Consider the following 23,435-nt stretch of genomic DNA (forward strand, 5'->3'; position numbering starts at 1 on the left):
CGGGTGTATCCAGTAGTCAAATGCTCCCCGGAGACCGTAAGAGTGAGTAACGACCACGTGCAGATCCATGTCGTAGCTCTGAAGATGACCTGCAAGAAATTCAAAATGTTTTGTCTGTTAAAGATCAATATCATTCCTAAGTTTCATACAACCCGCAATAAAGCACAGATTCCTATCTAAATGCGTGCCGGAATAACTAAGTCTACTCCAGTTAACCACATCCCAAATAACGTGTCAATGTTATCTGGAGGGGTAATATTGAACACTATATGAATGGTGCGCCAAAGTAACCTCGCGAAAGGGCAATCAATGAAAAGGCGTTGTATTGTTTCATCTCGGTCACAAAAACAACAACGTGCACTGCCTACCCATTGTCACCTAAGAAAATTATCTTTGGTAAGGATCACTTGCTTGTGGGCAATGAAGGAAATATGACCTAGAGGCAATAATAAAGTTGTTATTTATATTTGCTTATATCATGATAAACGTTTATTATTCATGCTAGAATTGTATTAACCGGAAACTTAGTACATGTGTGAATACATAGACAAACATAGTGTCACTAGTATGCCTCTATCTGACTAGCTCGTTGATCAAAGATGGCTAAGTTTCCTAGCCATGGACAAAGAGTTGTCATTTGATAAACGGGATCACGTCATTAGAGAATGATGTGATTGACTTGACCCATTCGTTAGCTTAGCACTTTGATCATTTAGTTTACTGCTATTGCTTTCTCCATAACTTATACATGTTCCTATGACTATGAGATTATGCAACTCCCGAATATCGGAGGAACACTTAGTGTGCTATCAAACGTCACAACATAACTGGGTGACTATAAAGATGCTCTATAGGTGTCTCCGATGGTGTTTGTTGAGTTGCCATAGATCAAGATTAGGATTTGTCACTTCGTGTATTGGAGAGGTATCTCTAGGCCCCTCGGTAATGCACATCACTATAAGCCTTGCAAACAATGTGACTAATGAGTTAATTACGGGATGTTGCATTACGGAACGATTAAAGAGACCTGCCAGTAACGAGATTGAACTAGGTATTGAGATACCGACGATCGAATCTTGGGCAAGTAACATACCGATGACAAAGGGAACAACGTATGTTGTTATGCGGTTTGACCGATAAAGATCTTCGTACAATATGTAGGAACCAATATGAGCATCCAGGTTCCGCTATTGGTTATTGACCGGAGATGAGTCTCGGTCATGTCTACATAGTTCTCGAACCCGTAAGGTCCGCACGCTTAACGTTCGATGACGATCGGTATTATGAGTTTATATGTTTTGATGTACCGAAGGTAGTCCGGAGTCCCTGATATGATCACGGACATGACGAGGAGTCTCGGAATGGTCGAGACATAAAGATTGATATATTGGAAGCCTATGTTTGGACATCGGAATGATTCTGGGTGAGTTCGGGCATATACCGGAGTACCGGGAGGTTACCGGAACCCCTCGGGAAGTATATGGGCCTTATTGGGCCATAGTGGGAGAGAGGAGATGGGAACCTAGGAGCCCGCCCCCAAGCCCAATCCGAATTGGGTGGGGGCCGGCCCCCCTTTTCCTCCCCCTCTCTCCCCCTTCCATCCTCTCCTAATCCAACTAGGAAAGGGGGGGGGATCCTACTCCCGGTAGGAGTAGGACTTCTCTTGGGCGCGCCATAGAGGGGCCGGCCCTCCCCCTCCTCCACTCCTTTATATACGGGGGAGGGGGGCACCCCATAGACACACAAGTTGATTGTTTAGCCATGTGCGGTGCCCCCCTCCATAGATTTTCACCTCGGTCATATCGTTGCAGTGCTTAGGCGAAGCCCTGCGCCGGTAGCTTCATCATCACCGTCATCACGCCGTCGTGCTGACGAAACTCTCCCACGACACTCGGTTGAATCTAGAGTTCGTGGGACATCACCGAGCTGAATGTGTGCAGATCGCGGAGGTGCCATACCTTCGGTGCTAGGATCGGTCGGATCGTGAAGACGTACGACTACATCAACCGCGTTGTCATAACGCTTTTGCTTACGGTCTACGAGGGTACGTGGACAACTCTCCCCTCTCGTTGCTATGCATCACCTAGATGGATCTTGTGTGTGCGTAGGATTTTTTTTTTCAAATTACTGCGTTCCCTAACAGGCAAACCACATGAAGATTCTAATTCGCAAGGGAACCTTAATCTTCGAAATACGAATCGATGTTGGGATTGGGCCAGAATTGATTAGATCCAAGTACAAAGATTTGCCCGTTGATGGTGTCCTGGACTAGGGGGTACTCACCATGTCGTCTCCCGATCAGTTAGATTGGGCCGAGGACCCATGGCCGCATACTCATGGGCCAGTTCGGACAACCCCTACCGCATACAAGGAAGACTCCACAAGACTTGGCGCCCAAGACAAGGACTCTCCTAAACCCTAGGCCTCTGGTGTCTTATATAAACTGAGGCCAGGCTAGTCAATAGACAATCTCATATTCATTACTACAATCTCGTGGTAGACACATGTACTCTGTACTACATCCCATATGAATACAATCAAAAGCAGGATGTAGGGTTTTACCTCCATCAAGAGGGCCCAAACCTGGGTAAAATTCTGTGTCCATGTTACCATCGCTCCAAGACGCCTAGCTTAGGACCCCTACTACGAGATCCGCCGGTTTTGACACCGACATTGGTGCTTTCATTGAGAGCCTACTGGGTGATCGTCGCAGTCCGATGGGATAATCAGGTGATGTCTATCCGATTAGATCTATTCATCATCACTTAATTTCTTTAAGGATTACTTTTTCTGATTTTACATTGTCGTGTTCATGGATTTATGCACGAACACGGATGATCTATATGATCTGCACTCCTTTGCGGGCGACGGCGGGGTTCCACATGCGGAGGACTTTATCCGTACTAGTAAACAAATCGGATGTCCAACCCTGATGCGTCCCCAAGATTTAACTATCCGTACTAGTGTTAAAGTACTACCTCAATTAGTACTAGATGCAACACAAATCCCGAAGCCTTTCGGAAGCAACGTCAGCCGACCAAGCCACTTTTTGAGGCACCCAAGCACACGGGGAGCAAGATTGCATGCACCAGAGATACTTCGCCGACGCTTGTACATGCTTTTTCGTCTGCATCGATCTGGCCAGCCGATGTACGCGTCAGACTCTTCATCAAAACGACCTCCGCGTTCGGATTGGCGATTCCATATATTGTCTGGCCCGATGCACTCCGGTCAGGACATCCCTCGTCCATCGTCATCTCATCTGCTAGCAAGTTTCGACATCGTCGGATAAATCGACAGGTGCAATTGTTTTAATTATTCGTGTTGCACATGTTAATAATATTTCAAAGAGTATTTTCTGCTCGTCAGCGATTTTTGGCACTACAGGTTTTGCAGCCTGGTCTACTTTGAGGCCGTCGTTTTAGGACAATCCGATATGTCGTCGCTGTACCGCACACATTGTGTCCGTAACTCGGGTGTTCGGCGCACGGGCCATATTTCTTTTATCATTCACCTTGCATAAATTATTTATTATGCTATGATTTTTTTTTAAAAAAATTATTATTACTATTATCTCCGGCTTGCACTGTTTTTTGTGCAGAAGTAAATGATCCGGATTGGGCAGCGCTGTCATCTCGGCGTACCGACGTACCATATCACCTCAGCTGGACCGGGGGCTTCGTCATCACTTCATTAACTCACGCCGGAGATTTCGGCGTCACACTGCCGGCCTGCTCCACTGCCTCGATCGGACTGGGGTTCCACCTCGCCACGTTGGCCATACCATGTCGCCACTTCGGAGTGCCGAGCTCTTCGCTCGGCCACATCGGGCTTGGGGGCTGAGACCTTGTCCCGCACCAAGCTCGGACCGTATCATCAATGCCGAACACATTAACCAGCTAAGTCGTTTTCATGCTCAAAGTCTTAAATTTTGTTCGGTTCGACCAAGCATTATACCTTCTTGGTAAAAATTTGTATGTGAAAAAACTCCCTTGTCAAAACTTTGTTTGTGACACACAAATTCAAATACCCCATTTACTTGGGGGCTTCCTTTATGAAGCTTTTCCTCTTGCATATGATTATACTTGTACGGCTTCGTTCCTTGTTCGTGTATTATGCCACAATATGCACCATGTTGACTTAAGCGATTTGCAAGCTGGGTTGCCTCGCTCCTGTGTTTACCCCTACGTTCCCGATTATTCGGCTAGGGAGTAAAGGGAGCACCTCTACGATTGTCATGATCGGGTCATCCGAGACGGACCTCAGACTGGGTGAAGCCGAAAGCTAGCGCTCTTATTTTCAATTATGGTCGGCACACAACGGAACTCATGAGTACAAAAAATCTATTGCACAAGTCTCATAGTAACAATGAGCACCGAAGAAAGGTATCGGTGGGGGTACTATTTTCTTCGAAGATGCTTCTTACACTTTGTCAGTAATATAGCATAAGTTCCCTGAGCGCGCTTTGTCTGTTACAGCCATATGGCCTGATTGCCTGGTTATCGGAAACACCGTTGATATTCTCGACAGGTAGAGTACATAACACTTTTCGGTCCTTAACCGAAGAGGGAGAAGCCGACGGTCGGTTAAGACGCATTTACAGTTTGGGTGAACACAGATATAATACAAGTACTTCGGTACATACGATCATTATACATAATTTTTTTTATCCAAGTCACTTGGGGGCTCTTAAACTTATATGAGCCGTTTTATAATAAATAATTTCTTCCTAGTCGTTGCAAAGTCTTTTTCTATCACTCCTTTTTTCGACACGAGTGTGTGATCAATAGCCGGGTAGCCTGATTTCTCTCTCAAGCCGCTCGCATTTTAGTTTGCTAAATTAGCCTAACAATAAGAACCCCGCCTTAGGGATAGGAGATTGAAGCCGTAGCCTGACCCGCTTGAAGTCTTGAGATAGGATGTGTCATATTAAAGCACGACATAAGCACTTTTTTTTTCTTTTTTAAGACCAATTTTTGGATTGGCACCGAACACTTGATCTTGTTCGGACGTCTAGTTTTTACTGGCGTTTTTTGGTTTTCCAAGCTTATGGCACTTTTAAATTATTTGTGTGTTTCCCATATAAGTCGCGCAGTGCAACGCCGGACACCTTTAGAGATTCGGTAAAAACATTCTCGGATATTACTATATATGCATTGGTTTCGAATTGTGTCTTCGGTCAATAATTGGGTTGCCCGGCTCCTGTGCTTGACCGCCTACGTTCCGCTTTGTTCGGCCTGGTGTGCAAAAGGAGAACCATTGTGATTGTGCTTCCAGCTAGCATGGTTAAGCACCTCAGTGGAGAAAGCCGAAAACTGACTGTCACAATAAGCGTAAACTGGTCAGTGATCCGATAACTATGTTAAATGACGGGCGTTCGTAACATTGGCCGAAGTGTTTACGGCTTGACCTCTGCTGTCGCCGAACACTAACCGGGGGCTCGTAGTTAGCTTCCCCAATTTAAAACTCCTCTGACTAAGTGCAAGTTATAAAGCCTGCATATCTGATTGTCTAGTTTCCGCTAACTCAACCGCCTTCGGGCACCGAGACGTCGGCTAAGGGTTGTCTTGTTATTGCGGAAACACCCTGCGTAGTATCTACAAAGGGGTAGAAGTCGACGATGGGCCACTTTCAACTGATAAACGGTCGCAACGGAGTCAAAATAAACATATCATCGGCATTTGTATTTTACTTTGGATATCGATCATTAATTCGGACACCCGTGCCCACATTAAGGCTCGGGGCTACTGGGCTTCGTACTTATTATTTACAAACATTAAAGGGGTACATCGATCCCCTGATCTGGTGTTGCCACCCGACCAATGTCTCGGGGGCTACTGCATTGACAATCCAATGCAGAAAATTTAAAGTGCAATATAGTTTTCGAGGAGATTATTATCCTCAGGTTGGTCGGCCACATCCAACCTGAGTCTCGAGGACTTTGCACACCGCGTTTCTATTCCTAAGTATGCTGCCGAGCTGGGAATTGATCCTCAGGCTGATTTTATGAATCGACCTGAGTCTCAGGGCTACTAGGGTCAGCGGTCTGATTTTTTCCCTCAGGTGCATCCCGGATATTAGGCCAACACGCACCTTGAGGGCTACTGGCTATACATCTCAGCAGAGATTACATTGCACAATTCCAAATTAAATTCATAAAAATCATCCCATGGACGAGGTGGTGTACTACCTCGGATATAGTCCGGCGTTGGTGCTCGACTACAATAGACACCCCGGAAGCGGTCCGGCATAAAGCTCGGATGCCAATGGTTGGCTCCATAGAGGGCATTTCTGGCATTTAGCTCGGCTAAACTCCTTCAACTTTTTTGAGCCAAGGTGATATACGACACCTCGGATATAGTCCGGCGTTGGAGCTCGGATACTCTCCGGTGTTGGAGTTTGGATTCAGTCCGGCGTTGGAGCTCGGATACAGTCCGGCGTTGGTGCTCGGCTGCAAAAGATACATCAAATGCAGTCTGGCGTTGGAGCTCGGATGCAAGAGGACACCGCCGCATGGGGACAACTTCAAACCCGAGGTGGGCGTGAAAATAACAAGGCATTGATAAAGGTCGGAAACTTAAAGGGGCTCCTCAGATACCCGACGTATAAGCTCTTCGGGTGCACTTTGGCGATCCTCAAAGATCGAAGATGGGAAGATTTGTTGAACCAGTTTTCAAGACCGACGACCGAAGATGAAGAACAGTTCGGAAGAATCGAGGAGCATCCCCAACTTGAAGACCGGTTCAGGGGGCTACTGACGGTGTCCTGGACTAGGGGGTACTCACCACGTCATCTCCCGATCAGTTAGATTGGGCCGAGGACCCCATGGCCGCATACTCATGGGCCAGTTCAGACAACCCCTACCGCATACAAGGAAGACTCCACAAGACTTGGCGCCCAAGACAAGGACTCTCCTAAACCCTAGGCCTCCGGTGTCTTATATAAACCGAGGCCAGGCTAGTCAATAGACAATCTCATATTCATTACTACAATATCGTGGTAGACACATGTACTCTGTACTACACCCCATATGAATACAATCAAAAGCAGGATGCAAGGTTTTACCTCCATCAAGAGGGCTCGAACCTGGGTAAAATCTTGTGTCCATGTTACCATCGCTCCAAGACGCCTAGCTTAGGACCCCTACTACGAGATTCGCCGGTTTTGACACCGACAACCGTAAACACACCGCTTCCAGCCATCAATCTCCGCACAAGGTGAAGCCAAGAATTCCAACGCTCCCCAACTAAGAACCTCTTGAACCGGATATTTAACGGGACCGCTTGTAATACTGAAGCCATGTAATCATCCTTACAGTGCACAATATTATACAAGGTGGGATACTTTAAGGCTAGCGGCGTCAAAAATTGGGGGAGAATTTCAATACCAGAAAAGGCTGGCCCTCAAGAATAAATAAGAACCTAAACTCGCCTCCGTGAGGATTTGAACCCAGGTATTTGCTTTGACATTCACTCCCCCGACTAGTTGAGCTAGGCTCAAGAATACATATTGTAACGTAAAGAATTGAATGTTGATCGGTTAGCTAGTTGTGCACACACTCAGGGATGCCACTACATGTTGTTCTTCTGTTAGAGTTGCTGCCATGTGGTTGTTGTCCTTGGCTTCTCTCGTTTCTGTTGACATTGTACTGCAATGCAAAGGTCCGGAGTTCCTTTTCCATGCAGATCGGGAGGTTGTGTGTGTGTGCGCGCGCGCGCGTGTGTGTGCATGTGTTTTCTTGAGAGAAAGTGTGTGTGATATGACCAAGGATTTCAGGCTGCGTTTGGAAGCAAAGTTTTTTTTTAAGTTTTCTGGGAATTCCGCGGTTGTTGAAAAAAAACATGATTTGGAATACTTTGATGCATTTGGTTTCAGCAAAAACTAAAATTTTGTAAACCACGGTATCTCTGAAACCATGGTCTTTTTGGAGTATCTGGAAAAGAGGTCCTGGCCTCTTTTTTCTAGACAGAGCAGAGAAAAAAGATCGGGGCGATCGCAGTTGACATTGCCGTCTACTCAAGATAACAGTATCCAGCTGCGATCCTTTTTCCTCGTTCTGTTAGTATATGCTAAACGGCATGTATTATATCTCCTGGACCGATTCAGTTAGATTTGTTTACCACGTGCTAGTCTCCGTTTCTTCTCTTCATCATGAGCGAATCAAGCTCACCAAGGGATAGACATATTCTACGGATCCTAGCATCTATAGATCGAGCGAACGTTGCCGCCCGCCGCCGTTAAGAGTCGCTAATTACTCAGTCATCCACGCTAAATACTTGGGTCAAAACTTTGATAAAACAACACACATATGTAAAACCAAGTAAAACATTGGTAACTTTTTTTAGACCAAGGATTTCACGATCTTACCGTAAGTTCTTTTTTGCTTTTTAGGTGGTTTGCCCACTGGACCCGATAAATGGGCGCACATGCAGGCTTGCCATCCACGCGGCCCTGTCTTTTGATTGGGTGATCCCTCTCGGCCCTGCATGCACTTTGCTAGGTGACGTCGGGGAACTGGTGGCCCATCCATCCATCACATCCATCATCACGCGTGTGCCGCCGCTCGGAGCGGAGACGACGCTGATCGAACACAACAGACAGAGCGTTGGGCATCCTCGCACTGTTCGCCGGCGGCGGCTCACGGCGGCGCCCGTGCCCGCCCGCCCGAGATGGTCGCCGGCCACAGCGAGACCAATCAACTCAAGGTGGAGCGAGCTCGTCGCCGCCCACGCGCGTCCATGGCCAGGCCAGCCGTGGGCGCGCGCGCTTGTGAAGTCGACGCGACGTAGCAGAGCATAGCTTCGTCTGGTCCCCCGGGCCCCGGGCCGGGCGTGACGCCCGCCGTGGCAGGCGTAGCAGCCAGCTACAGCTCCGGGACCGGCTGCCATGGCCTAGCCGAGGCGGAGGCGGAGGCGATCCCCTCCGCCCGCTGCGCCCTCCGCTGACAGAAACAAATCATGGAGCGAGCACGGGTGTGCGAGCTCAGCTCAGCTCGGCTCAGGTGGACCCAATTCCGTGCTTTGCAGCTTGCATCAGGGAGGGCGGTCCGCGCATGGGCCTCATGGTTCAGGTCCTAGGATATCTCCAGGTGTAGGTAGGTCACCAACCTTTCTGAAAGTGGCACCGTGATGCTGCCATGTACGTTTGATGGTGTTATGGCCGGTTTAGCTAGGCCTACCGGGCAATCTTAGGCTACAAATTATCTTAGATTCATTTTTATGCAAGTTATTTTAGGTTAATTCTTCTGCAAATTATCTTAGGTTAATTCTTCTGCAAGTTATTTAGGTTATAAATATAGGCTGTAAGATTTTTTTTGGAATGAAGCAATAAGAAGATTATCTCTATTGCCCGGCTCTTAGAGGAGCCGGAACCCTAGCCGCCCCCAGCCTCTTGCGCTGCCGCCGCCATCCTCCTCTCCCGCGACGGCGCCCAGCCGTCGGCGCGGCCGCTCATCACCACGCCCAGCCCCCTCCTTCCCCTACTACCTACGGCCAAGACCGGGCAGAACCCTAGCTCCTAACACCTTGGTATCAGGTACCCGGGTTTCGACCATGTCTTCACCGCCTCCAAACCCGCCACCACCGCAGCCGCCGCTGCCCAATGCCTCCCCCACCGCCGCTGCCACCAATTCCACCAACGCCGTCGCTGCGTCGCCGGGCACCACGGCCTCCCTATCGGCGACAATCTCCCCTGCACCTGGCACCACGCCGGGCCAGGGCCTGCCACAAACCCCCCTCCAGCAACCACCGTCGTCGCCTCCCCCAGCGCCGCCGCAGTTCACACCGGAGGCCATGGCCGACGTGCTCAATGACCTGGTCGTCGCGGTCCAGGGCATCCGCCTCTACTTGGCGGGCCCGTACGGGCCGCCTCCACCGCTTCATCCGGCCGCGTCCGCGGGCCAGCAGGCACTGCCATGGTACTCAGTACCGACGGCCACCACCGGCGGCTACCCGGCGTTTTCCCCATCGGCCGCTTCGACGCCGCCTTGGCCGCAGTGGCCGACGCCGTTCGCGGCGCCAACCGCGCCGCCCGCCACCACCCAGGGACCGTAGTGGCCGACCTGGGCCCCGCCGCCCGCGCCGTCCCTCACCGCGCCATCCCTCCCGACGGCAACGGTGCAGGTTCCACCACCGCCCCCGCCCAACCCTAACCTGGGCCGGTCCTCGCCGAGCGGCCTTCCGATCCAGGAGGTCCGTTTCCCTTCGTCACCGTCGCCACTTCCTGGCTGGCTCCACGGGCCGCCGTCAGCTTCCACGGAGGCCCGGCCGCCGTCAGGGTTCCAGTTGCAGCCCGAGGCGTCGGGAGCCACAGGGGACTACGCCGGCCCTTGCACCCTGGACCGAGCTCCGTCATCAGCCCTCCGTACCGCCGAGGCAGTGGGCCAGGGCGCGCCACACCAGCAGCCGCCCCGGTTCGCAAAGATCGACTTCGCCACGTACAACGGTTCGAACGATCTGCTTAACTGGCTCAACCAGTGTGACCAGTTCTTCTGTGGACAGCGCACGCCCACGTCGGAGCGCACTTGGCTGGCTTCCTACCATCTCCGCGGGGCCGCCCAGACATGGTACTACGCCCTCGAGTAGGACGAGGGCGGCATGCCACCGTGGGATCGCTTCCGCGAGCTATGTCTTCTTCGATTCGGACCACCGGTACGCGGGAGCCGCTTGGCCGAGTTGGGCCGCCTACCGTTCACCTCCACGGTGCAGGATTTCGCCGACCGCTTCCAGGCACTAGCATGCCACGCGCCTAGTGTGACGGCCTTACAGCGGGCGGAGCTCTTCGTCGGCGGCCTTCCCGACCACATCTGCGTGGACGTCGAGATGAAGGGGCCACAAGACCTTCAGGCGGCCATGTACTACGCCCGCGCGTTCGAGCGCCGCGCGGTGGCCATCCAGCAGGAATCACCGTCCCGGATCGCCGGGTTGCTACCCGGGCCGGATTCCGCGCAGGGTCGACCTGCGCAGGCTTCTGCGACACCCCTCGTCGCGACCGCGGCGCGGCAGTTCCGCCGGCTCACATCAGCCGAACTGCTCGAGCGTCGTCGCCAAGGGTTATACTTCAACTGCGACGAGCCCTACACGCCCGGCCATGCCTGCCCGCGACTCTTCTACCTGGAGGTTGCAGACTACATTCCGGAGGACACCGTCGCCGCCAACCTGGACGCCCCAGCTGTCGAGAAGGTGTTTGACGCTGGTTGATCGCCTCCATGAGTTCCGCAAGCGCTTCCCCACCTTACAGCTCGAGGACGAGTTGTTTATGCAGGCGGGGAGAAGTGTTATGGCCGGTTTAGCTAGGCCCACCGGGCAATCTTAGCCCACAAGTTATCTTAGGTTAATTCTTATGCAAGTTATATTATGTTAATTCTTCTGCAAGTTATCTAGATTATAAATATAGGCTGTAAGACTCTTTTTGGAATGAAGCAATAAAAAGATTATCTCTATTGCCCGGCTCCCATAGGAGCTGAAACCCTAGCCGCCCCCTGCCTCTTGCGCTGCCGCCGCCATCCTCCTCTCCCGCGACGGCGCCCAGCCGCCGGCGCGGCCGCTCATCGCCACGCCCAGCCCCCTCCTTCCCCTACTGCCTACGGCCAAGACCGGGCAGAACCCTAGCTCCTAACAGATGGTGTGTTTTGTTTTGCATGAAGGCCTCGAATTACCAAGACCTCTGCTCATGTGCACGATCCTAGTCTCTTGATAGGCACACATATCAAGGATAGCACTACTCCTGTAAAACAAATGCCACACCCTCAGTTCCAAAATACTTGTCCTGGTTTTAGTTCCACATTTCCACAAGGTTGATGCAGCCGACTCGGACTCGAAAGGTAAATCTTGAGGTAGGTTGGTTGGTGTATCAAGATCAAGAAAACGTAACAACCAAACAAACAAACATAATCGACCAACTTTTCACTCAAAACGTCTAGCTAGGAAGAAACTTACAAGCACGCCTCTATAGGAGGCCTCGGATAAACAATCCAACAAGCACAAGAACTAGCCAGGAGGCCACATAGGATGGAGCTGAAAACAATTTCTGGAAATCAGAACGACCGCCATTGATCTTCAAATCTCCATGTTCTCGGATGCAGCTACGCCACTGGTTTATCCCCGAGCTTATCCGTGGGTGATGATCGTAGCGTGCTGGCCTGTCACGATAACTTTGGGGACTCGCATACCAAATCCGCGCCTCAATTTCTCGACGCTGTAATTATACAAGGAAAGGAAATGTTAGAAGAGTGATATACACTACAGCTGGCATAAGACTATTTGCCGAAAGATGCAGGTGTGGTCCAAGGCAGAGAAGCCGCACCAACTGAACAAACACCCTAACTGTTCCCGAATATGGAGTTATTCGCGCATTTGATCACGGCACATGCTAGTTCAGGAATTTCTTGAAAATCATCTCTTCCCAAGAGCAATCCACATTTCAATATACTACCCAGTCTAGATCAACCGATGGTGATCCGAGCAATCATAACTTCATAACTAACACTATTCAAGTTTTCAGTCACATGGATAGTAAATCAATGTAGCTCTTGAGAACAGGCTGTCTGAAAGCTATGTTTGTGCATGGCTTTGGGTCTGCCTCAAGGCACCTGTAACGATCAGGCTCTGCTGACCACAACTGGCACTTCATAGATCTGAGACCAATGATGTCGCATTTCTAAACACTGCTACGAGTTTAGCATTGAGCACTATATTAACAAGCTAAAATATACATCAGCAAATATTATTACTTGCAATTCTAGCATGACTTCAGCAGCTCACGATGCTCTACATCTATCCGCCTTACGGCAAACAATACTAAGCACGGCGGGTGCACTACGCACATACGTATTTGCTATATGCTTAGGAACTCATAATATATGATTGCTTAGCAATAGATTTCATATGACCCTATATTTTATTCACCAAAAACAAATAATCCTCGGTTAGAGTTATGTTAGTACAGGAAGAGGTGTCGCAGCAAGATTATAGGAGTATTGCACTAACTGCACTTGAAGGGAAAACTTATTCAAATTTTCAAACAGGGGATTTCTTTGCCAAAAATAGAAAAATAAGAGAGGAACTTGAGCCACTAAGCAAAATAATCTCAAGTACTTTGCATTCATAGAATTTAAGATGATTAACAAGATACTTACGTTGGTGCAAGCTTGCCAAGGCCATATAGCTCTTCGCCAGATGCTTCATCTGTAACTTTCCCAGAATTTTCAACTATATAAGATCTTTCAGGGGAATCAGAGAGTCCTCGAGATACAAGTAAATCCAAATCCTTCTGGTGGAGTTCTCTTCCGTTGATATAAATGCCAGTGTTTCCACCACCACAATTCTTGGGCATAGGGTAATTAAACTCTGGAATATAAGGCTGCAATCAAAAAATTTGCTTAGAAACTTAATCAACACTATGCAGAATACTGAATTGTGCAAAATCCACAAGCTCTTACAGGTATCATGCCAAGGCAGGGCTGACCGACAACACCCCAGAACCCAGCACGGTAGTCATACCTAAGAAAGAGAATATTAGACAACATTTGAGTAGTTCATATAAGGATGACTTCTGACGTACATAGGATGTATTTATACAAATTAACTGAAGTGTTTATTTTCTAGGTTAGTGAAGCTTAAATGCCTGAAATGTAAAATCCATGAAGTAAAACCAAAAACAGAATATGCCTTGAAGAATTTACCAGTAATCACCAGGATATATTAGTCCAGCTAACTTCTCAGCCTTCCTGACTGCACGGTCTGGGATAGGGAAACCATTTACAAAAACCCTTGCTCTTCCATTGCGTGTTCCATTGTTCATTTTGAAGCTCTTTTTTATAAGATTGGTGAAAAATGAATCACCCACCTTTGTTGTCCTAGTGTGGCCAGAATCTTGTGGTACATTTAATACATCTTCTGTGTAATCAGGATCATCAAACTCATTGTCTGACGAGTGCATCTCATTTGCTACACATACATCTTTGATTGAGTTCTGTTTGCAAGTTTCAGTTAACAGTACAACCTTTTCATGTTCAGAACGGGTACTTCTGCTTCCTATTCCAGAACCTTCAGATGGTGAGAATCCACAATGATCACGGCGTGGTAAACTCGGTGTGCGGGACATCACATTGTCTTCAGCAGGAAGATCCCTGGATTGAGGACTATCCTCAGAATTAGTCCCCAGAGGGGTATGTTTGCTGCCTGTTTCGCTTGAATTTGAGTGTTTGTCCTTTTCCTGAGATTGATGGCTTGCTACAGAAAAAGCATATGTTGGAAGCAATCTATCATCAGCAGTAGCACGCAAGTTATCTGCCATGTTATCACCAATGCCATTTTGCGGTGCAGGAGATAAATGTGCACTCGGTGCAAGTTCTGATACATCAAGCCTGGTTCCATCAAGCTTGATTACAATTGTGTGTGAGCATGATCCACACCGCAATTTATACTCCTTCCCCAACAAGGAGCGTTTGTTCGGTAGCTGCAGTACTTCATAGCAGTTGTAGCATATGGTGAAAGGAGCACCACCAGCAATTGGCTCGCAAGTTTGTGCAGGCTTCTTGCTTACGTTGGCCCTCAGGTTATGCTGCTGCAAGGAAGGATTAGCACCTCTTGAATTGTACCTTTGCTGACCAAGCAAGGGACCATCCACAGGATAGGCCCCGTAACTGTTCACAAGATACGGTGCCCTCTGGTCACTGAAACCCAGGGGAGTTCCCTGTACAGGCAAGAACTCCCGGTGGTAGCAATGTGAGCAAGAACAAGGAGCCTGGTGGTAGAAACCTTCGTGGTGGCAAGAGAGGAGAGGATCAGGATCATGCTGTCCAAAGAAATAGTTATCGAAATTTCTCCATGGGTAAGGGCCAGCAGGATAGCTAGAGGTTCTTGCATGTGCAATTGGTTCCACATATCCATGAAGGCTCTGCTGTGTAGGCAATGGACCATAAACATGTGGAACGCTAGGATTCCTCATATTCATGGATGAAGAGTGATGAGGACCTTTCCGATGCAATTGAGATGGATCATGCCTAAATTGACTTGCCCGTTCATGAATATTGTATGAACTTGAGGCATCTGCTGCTCTATTGACTGTAGCACTTGTATCCGGCCCATTTACCTCACACGACTGCTGAACCTGGTCTCTCAACTCATCAAGCATCCTCAACAGCTCGGCCCGATCTTTCTCAAGATCCCTGACTCTGCTTGGACCGTCCATGTCTGTATCATTGACACGCTCCCTGTTGGAATATGTGTTCCTAGACTTCAACTGGTGGTCAACAGGGCCTTCTCCTCGGACTGCATTGGGTGGAACACTGTCGATTTGCGACCTCGGGCTTATGTCAGATACACCTCTTGCTCTTACCGGATGTGCAGTCTCTCCATTTTCCACATTACGAAAGCGCATGTACTTGGCCTCCCTGACATCATCTCTTATGTTAGCTTTGACACTTGAGGTGCTTGTCTCTCTTGTAATCCGACTATTATCACGGCTGTAAACTGATCTACTGTGCAAAGGTGGCATTCTATTGGGTACTGATTTATGATCAATGCTAGCTCCAGCCATTGCTTCAGATGTCTCTGGCACAGTCTCCAGTACTTCCAAGTATTTCATATTTCCATTATCAGAGGTATCCAAAGCTTGAGCAGAGTATTTCCTCTTTGCTGCAAAATTTCAGGTGAGTAATGGTGTCATTTCCAGATTCATACAAGTACCACTCAATGGTAGAGATTAACTGGGCATATCATTAATAAAAAAGTACCAAGTCATACTATGATAGGCAATCATGCTAGTATTAACAAAGATCTCAGAAGGATGTGCAAAACACAACTACATCTCCTAGACTCAACACCAACAACGTCGCCTTGGCCTCCTATTGGCCCCAGAAGCAACCCAGCACAGCACAACCGAAGACTAAAACGCAAGTAGATCCTAAACTAATAGCGAACAGACAGAGCATACGCTGGTTATAAAATTATAACTATTGACATCGTCAAGTAATTTAATACATGCACAAGGTCAAACTCAGCATATCTTTTCCCCTTAACCCTAATATGATACTACAAATTACAACCTAGTAAAAACCCAAAGCTTCATACACTGGCAACAGGCATTTTTCGGCAAGAAGTGGTCATAAGTAGAGCTTTCAGCTTTACTATTTTTACACGAGAATTTTTTTCTATGCTTTGTCTTGCAAGAAACAGCCAGAAAAATGAGACCTGGTCCTACAAATCAAAACTTCAAGATCACTATAGTATTCTTTCTAAGAAAGACGGTACAGAAATTTCAGAAAATTACATATATAAACCCAGGCATTTGAGGGCTAAATTCCAAAAAGTAGCATAAACGGTAGGCTAAGATAAGATTCCAAAGCCCGAAATGAAAATGGGCCTTCCCTGTTCGGAGGGTGGGGGGGTTAAAATTCAAAACCAACCCTATATACAGGGGTAAAAATTACTGCGATGGCAACAAAAAATGGAAGACGGATGTGTCATGTGTCCCCACACAAAAAGGCAAAAGCCCTTCCCAAATTTGCCGCGGAAGGTGAGGACTGGTTCACGAATCAAACTATTCGTCGCAGCATGCGTCAGTGTCACCACCACCAGCAAAATGCCAAACAAAAATGCATGGATTGACCGGTTATTATTATTTCCTTGGAGTATACTAGCAGTGGTGATTAATCAATTCCCCAATCCGCCATGTCTGAACCCAGTGGAGGAAAAGAAAGAGGAATTTGCAGGCCAATCAGGAGAAGAAACGACGAGCGAACAGAGGAAGAAGAAAACAGGCTGGAAACCCGGCATTCCCGTCGTTTCTTGGCCCGTGACGAGCCAAGGCCGCGCCGCGAAGCAGTAAATGGACGGGGCAGCCGGGTGAGGAAGGGGGGGGAAGGAGGAGGGGAGGCGCGCACCTTGGAGGGTGGCGCCGCAGCCGCCGCAGACGTAGACGGAGTACGCGGGCAGCTCCGGCAGGAACTTGTCGCACTTGGGGCAGCGCACCACCCTTATCCTCGCCGCCGCCGCGGCCGCCGCCCCCGCCTCGTCGCCTTCCATTCCTGACAGCCCTCGTCGTCCAAGAAACAGCTCCTTCCTCCTCCCTCTTCGGCGTCCCGGTCACAGGCGCCGCCGCATTAACGGCGAGACCGAGAGTCCCCGACAGACAGACACCAAGAAGCAGCTGGCTCGTGCCGTTGCACAGACAAAGAAACAGACCGAACGAGAGCAGAGAGAAGCGCAGAACCCCCTCCGGCGACCCTGGCCGCCGCGTGCCGGGCGGCGGACGGAGCAGGAGAGGCGACCGGCTGGTCCGGGGGCCGGAGAAGGGTGGAGGAAGGGCGGGCTGGTCGAGGTGGTGGGGAGAAGGAAGGGCGGAGAGGGAGGCGGAGGGGGGTCGGGTGGTTGCTCAAATTAAATCGTGACCCGTCACGAGTCGGCCATCTCCTCTCCCCTCTTTCCTTTCCCTCCGTCTGAGTCCCTGACTCCAGCGCTTCGGCTCTCGCTGCGCTGGCTCAGCTGGCTGGGCCGGGCTGGGGCCCGCCGCCTTTCGCGCTCCTCGACGCGGCGCAGAGCACAGTGGTGTGCTGCTGCTCCTGTGGTGGTGGTGGCCCTCCCAGGAATTTACGCCACTACGGAGCGAGCGAGATCGACGGCGCGTGCGCCCGTTTTGACCATTTTCCCGAGGAAAAAGATGAGTCGCTCAACCACACTTCGTCCATGAAAAGAAAATATGCATGCCCCCCGTCCGCTGGGAATTCGGGATGGATGGCGCCTCCGCCTGTGTTTTATTTTCTTTTTTCTTTTTGCGACGATGCCGCCAATGTGATGTTCTTTTCGCTCGGTGGTGTCGCGTCTCGGGATCCTCTCGGGTCTCGGCGGCTCGGGACAGCGTCCACGTAGTACGTACGATCGGGTTGATGGAAGTGGCGGCCGCGCACGATGAACAGGTCCCGCCGCGTAAATGTCAACCCGGTTGATGGAGTGGAGTGGCAACCACGCAGGTGAACAGGTCGCCTGCGTGATCCGTAAAGCACAGAAATCATATACTAGATGTTTACATTGACTGGCATTTCTTAAGTGTTAATCTGTTTAAAAAAAGTGGAACTTGCATTTTTTTCACATAGTTGATCTTTTTGTCTAAAGACAATTAAGACTTGAAAAAAAAAACATTACTCGCACCTAGCAAAACCACTAAAACGGGAGGTAAAAGCATTTCAAGTATCCCAACTTGCATAGAATGTGATGATTTAGCCCCAAACATACAAAATGCTACTCCACCATACCCTAACTTACATTAGATGTGATGATTCAGTCCCTAGCCTATCACAATGTGACAAGTGGCAGCCAGCTGGCCGGATAGGTCGTTGCCTGCACTTTTACAAAAAAAACACCCCGTGTCTTGTCTAATTAACCCGCGCTACAGGCAGCTCTTCTGTTTCGCACGATTTACAAGATACTTTTTTGCGCGATCTGCACTGCTACCTCTTGAGCACTTGTGTTGGTTTTTCCTTGAAGAGGAAAGGGTGGTGCAACAAAGTAACGTAAGTATTTTCCTCAGTTTTTGAGAACCAAGGTATCAATCCAGTAGGAGGCTACGCGCGAGTCCCTCGCACCTACACAAAACAAATAAATCCTCGCAACCAACGTGATAAGGGGTTGTCAATCCCTACACGGTCACTTACGAGAGTGAGATCTGATATATATATATATATATATATGATAAGATAATATTTTTGGTATTTTTATGATAAAGATGCAAAGTAAAATAAAAGCAAAGCAAAATAACTAAGTGTTGGAAGATTAATATGATGAAGATAGACCCGGGGGCCATAGGTTTCACTAGTGGCTTCTCTCAAGAGCATAGGTATTTTACGGTGGGTGAACAAATTACTGTTGAGCAATTGACAGAATTAAGCATAGTTATGAGAATATCTAGGTATGATCATGTATGTAGGCATCACGTCCAAGACAAGTAAACTGACTCCTGCCTGCATCTACTACTATTACTCCACACATCGACCGCTATCCAGCATGTATCTAGAGAATTAAGTTCATAAGAACAGAGTAACACCTTAAGCAAGATGGCATGATGTAGAGGGATAAACTCGTGCAATATGATGAAAACGCCATCTTGTTATCCTCGATGGCAACAATACAATACGTGCCTTGCTGCCCCTACTGTCACTGGGAAAGGACACCGCAAGATTGAACCAAAAGCTAAGCACTTCTCCCATTGCAAGAAAGATCAATCTAATAGGCCAAACCAAACTGATAATTCGAAGAGACTTAAAAAGATAACCAATCATACATAAAAGAATTCAGAGAAGATTCAAATATTATTCATAGATAAACTTGATCATAAACCCACAATTCATCGGTCTCAACAAACACACCGCAAAAGAAGATTACATCAAATAGATCTCCAGAAGAGAGGGGGAGAACTTTGTATTGAGATCCAAAAAGAGAGAAGCCATCTAGCTAATAACTATGGACCCGTAGGTCTGAGATAAACTACTCACACTTCATCGGAGAGGCTATGGTGTTGATGTAGAAGCCCTCCGTGATCGATGCACCCTCCGGCTGACCTCCGGAACAGGCCTCAAGATGGGATCTCGTGGATACAGAAAGTTACGGCGGTGGAATTAGGGTTTTGGCTCCGTATCTGGTCGTTTGGGGGTACGTATGTATATATAGGAGGAAAAAGTACATCGGTGGAGCAACAGGGGGCCACGAGGGTGGAGGGCGCGCCTGGGGGCGGGGGGGGGGGGGGGGGGGGTAGGCGCGCCCCCTACCTCGTGGCCTCCCTGTTGCTTGCTTGACGTAGGGTCCAAGTCTCCTGGATCATTTTTGATGAGAAAATCACGTTTCCAAAGGTTTCATTCCGTTTGGACTCCGTTTGATATTCCTTTTATTCGAAAACCTAAAATAGGCAAAAAAACAGCAATTCTGGGTTGGGCCTCCAGTTAGTAGGTTAGTCTCAAAAATAATATAAAAGTGGATAATAAAGCCTAATAATGTCCAAAAACAGTAGATAATATAGCATGGAGCAATAAAAAATTATAGATACGTTGGAGACGTATCAAGCATCCCCAAGCTTAATTCCTAGTCGTCCTCGAGTAGGTAAATGATAAAAACAGAATTTTTGATGTGGAATGCTACTTGGCATATTTTTAATTTATTCTTCTTAATTTTGGTATGAATATTCAGATCTGAAAGATTCAAGACAAAAGTTTAACATTGACATAAAAATAATAATACTTCAAGCATACTAACTAAGCAATTATGTCTTCTCAAAATAACATGGCCAAAGAAAGTTATCCCTACAAAATCATATAGTCTGGCTATGCTCTATCTTCACCATACAAAGTATTTAAATCATGCACAACCCCGATGACAAGCCAAGCAATTGTTTCGTACTTTTGATGTTCTCAAACTTTTTCAATCTTCACGCAATACATGAGCGTGAGCCATGGACATAGCACTATAGGTGGAATAGAATGGTGGTTGTGGAGAAGACAAAAAGGGAGAAGATAGTCTCACATCAACTAGGCGTATCAAAGGGCTATGGAGATGCCCATCAATAGATATCAATGTGAGTGAGTAGGGATTGCCATGCAACGGATGTACTAGAGCTATAAGTATATGAAAGCTCAAAAAGAAACTAAGTGGGTGTGCATCCAACTTGCTTGCTCACGAAGACTTAGGGCATTTTGAGGAAGCCCATCATTGGAATATACAAGCCAAGTTCTATAATGAAAAATTCCCACTAGTATATGAAAGTGATAACATAGGAGACTCTCTATCATGAAGATCATGGTGCTACTTTGAAGCACAAGTGTGGTAAAAGGATAGTAGCATTGTCCCTTCTCTCTTTTTCTCTCATTTTTTTATTTGGGCCTTCTCCTTTTTTATGGCCTCTTTTTCTTCGTCCGGAGTCTCGTCCTGACTTGTGGGGGAATCATAGTCTCCATCATCCTTTCCTCACTTGGACAATGCTCTAATAATGATGATCATCACACTTTTATTTTCTTATGACTCAAGAATTACAACACGATACTTAGAACAAGATATGACTCTATATGAATGCCTCCGGCGGTGTACCGGGATATGCAATGACTCATGAGTGACATGTATAAAAGAATTATGAACGGTAGCTTTGCCACAAATACAATGTTGACAGCATGATCATGCAAAGCCATTTATGAACGGTAGCTTTGCCACAAATACAATGTCGACAACATGATCATGCAAAGCAATATGACAATGATGGAGCGTGTCATAATAACCGAAACGGTGGAAAGTTGCATGGCAATATATCTCGGAATGGCTATGGAAATGCCATAATAGGTAGGTATGGTGGCTGTTTTGAGGAAGGTATATGGTGGGTGTATGATACCGGTGAAAGGTGCGCGGTATTAGAGAGGCTAGCAATGTTGTAAGGGTGAGACTGTGTATGATCCATGGACTCAACATTAGTCATAAAGAACTCATATACTTATTAAAAAAATCTACAGGTTATCAAAGCAAAGTATTACACGCATGCTCCTAGGGGGATAGATTGGTAGGAAAAGACCATCGCTCGTCTCCGACCGCCACTCATAAGGAAGACAATCAATAAATAAATCATGCTCCGACTTCATCACATAACGGTTCACCATACGTGCATGCTACGGGAATCACAAACTTTAACACAAGTATTTCTCAAATTCACAACTACTCAATTAGAATGACTCTAATATCATCATCTCCATATCTCAAAACAATTATCAAGTATCAAACTTATAGTATTCAACACACTCATAAGAGAATTTTATTATTAATCTTGTATACCTAGCATATAGGATTATTTAAGCAAATTACCATGCTATTTAAGACTCTCAAAATAATCTAAGTGAAGCATGAGAGATCAATAGTTTATATAAAACAAATCCACCACCGTGCTCTAAAAGGTATAAGTGAAGCACTAGAGCAAAACTTTATAACTCAAAAGATATAAGTGAAGCACATAGAGTATTCTAACAATTTCCGAATCATGTGTGTCTCTCTCAAAAAGTGTGTATAACAAGGATGATTGTGGTAAACTAAAAAATAAAGACTCAAATCATACAAGACGCTCCAAGCAAAACACATATCATGTGGTGAATAAAAATATAGCTCCAAGTAAAGTTACCGATAGAAGTAGATGAAAGAGGGGATGCCTTCCGGGGCATCCCCAAGCTTTGGATTTTAGGTGTCCTTAGATTATCTTGGGGGTGCCATGGGCATCCCCAAGCTTAGGATCTTGCCACTCCTTGTTCCATAATCCATCAAATTTTTACCCAAAACTTAAAAACTTCACAACACAAAACTCAAAGTAGAAAATCTTGTGAGCTCCCTATGCGAAAGAAAACAAAAGACCACTTCAGGGTACTGTAATGAACTCATTCTTTATTTATATTGGTGTTAAACCTACTGTATTCCGACTTCTCTATGGTTTATAAACTATTTTACTAGCCATAGATTCATCAAAATAAGCAAACAACACACGAAAAACAGAATCTGTCAAAAAAAGAACAGTCTGTAGTAATCTGTAGCTAGCGCAAGATCTGGAACCCCAAAAATTCTAAAATAAATTGCTAGACGTGAGGAATTTATATATTAATCATCTTCAAAAATAATTAACTAAATAGCACTTTCCAAATAAAAATGGTAGCAGTCTCGTGAGCGCTAAAGTTTATGTTTTTTACAGCAAGATTAACAAGACTTTCCCCTAGTCGTCCCAACGGTTCTACTTGGCACAAACACTAATTAAACACAAAAAACACAACCAAAACAGAGGCTAGATAAATTATTTATTACTAAATAGGAGCAAAAAGCAAGGAATAAAAATAAAATTGGGTTGCCTCCCAACAAGCGCTATCGTTTAACGCCCCTAGCTAGGCATAACAAGCAAGGATAGATCTAGGTATTTCCATCATTGGTAGGTAATTATTCAATGAGGCATCTACCGTCCTTAGGAATTTCTTTCTTTTTATTGATTATCAAACTTTTAGGCACAAGATCGAAAAAATCATTAGCAGCAAATGGTTCCTTAATGATAGCAAAAAGATTAGGATGAACACTTATAGATTTAAGATCCGCAGTTTCTTTGCTAGAGAATTCACCTTTATTTTTAGGAACATACATAAGCTTAGCAATTTTAGTCGGAGGACTTGGAGTATTCTTTACGGAAGAAAAAGTGGTTCCCAAGTTGGTAATGATACCCTCAAGTTTATCGATTCTAGTGGAATCATGATTTATTCTTTCATTAACTATAGGTTCCTTCTCCTTGATATTTTTCAAAGTTACTCCTACTTTAGATCCATATTGGGTAATTTGGTTGTGGATCTTTTTATCGAAATTTTCAATTAACTCAACGGTAGCAACTTTATTCTCAATAATTTCAAGTTTTTGCATTACATGCTCCAAAGTTAACATAGTTCCATT

At 46.9% G+C, this 23,435-nt stretch overlaps 1 protein-coding gene across 1 annotated transcript; it reads right to left on the reverse strand.

Moving 5' to 3' along the window:
* Window positions 1–11,794: 11,794 nt before the first annotated feature.
* LOC125519882 (uncharacterized) lies at window positions 11,795–17,584 on the reverse strand. Its single transcript, XM_048684661.2, has 5 exons — window positions 16,886–17,584; window positions 13,682–15,638; window positions 13,439–13,499; window positions 13,136–13,359; window positions 11,795–12,195 (listed from the first exon to the last, which is right to left on the reverse strand). Exons 1-5 carry the CDS (start codon window positions 17,025–17,027, stop codon window positions 12,108–12,110), a joined length of 2,472 nt encoding a protein of 823 aa, XP_048540618.2. The 5' UTR covers window positions 17,028–17,584; the 3' UTR covers window positions 11,795–12,107.
* Between the last annotated feature and the right edge of the window lie 5,851 nt (window positions 17,585–23,435).

The sequence above is a fragment of the Triticum urartu genome, chromosome 7A (genome assembly GCF_056163025.1).
Source record: "Triticum urartu cultivar PI428250 chromosome 7A, HENAU_Tu73, whole genome shotgun sequence".
Classification (NCBI taxonomy): domain Eukaryota; kingdom Viridiplantae; phylum Streptophyta; class Magnoliopsida; order Poales; family Poaceae; genus Triticum; species Triticum urartu.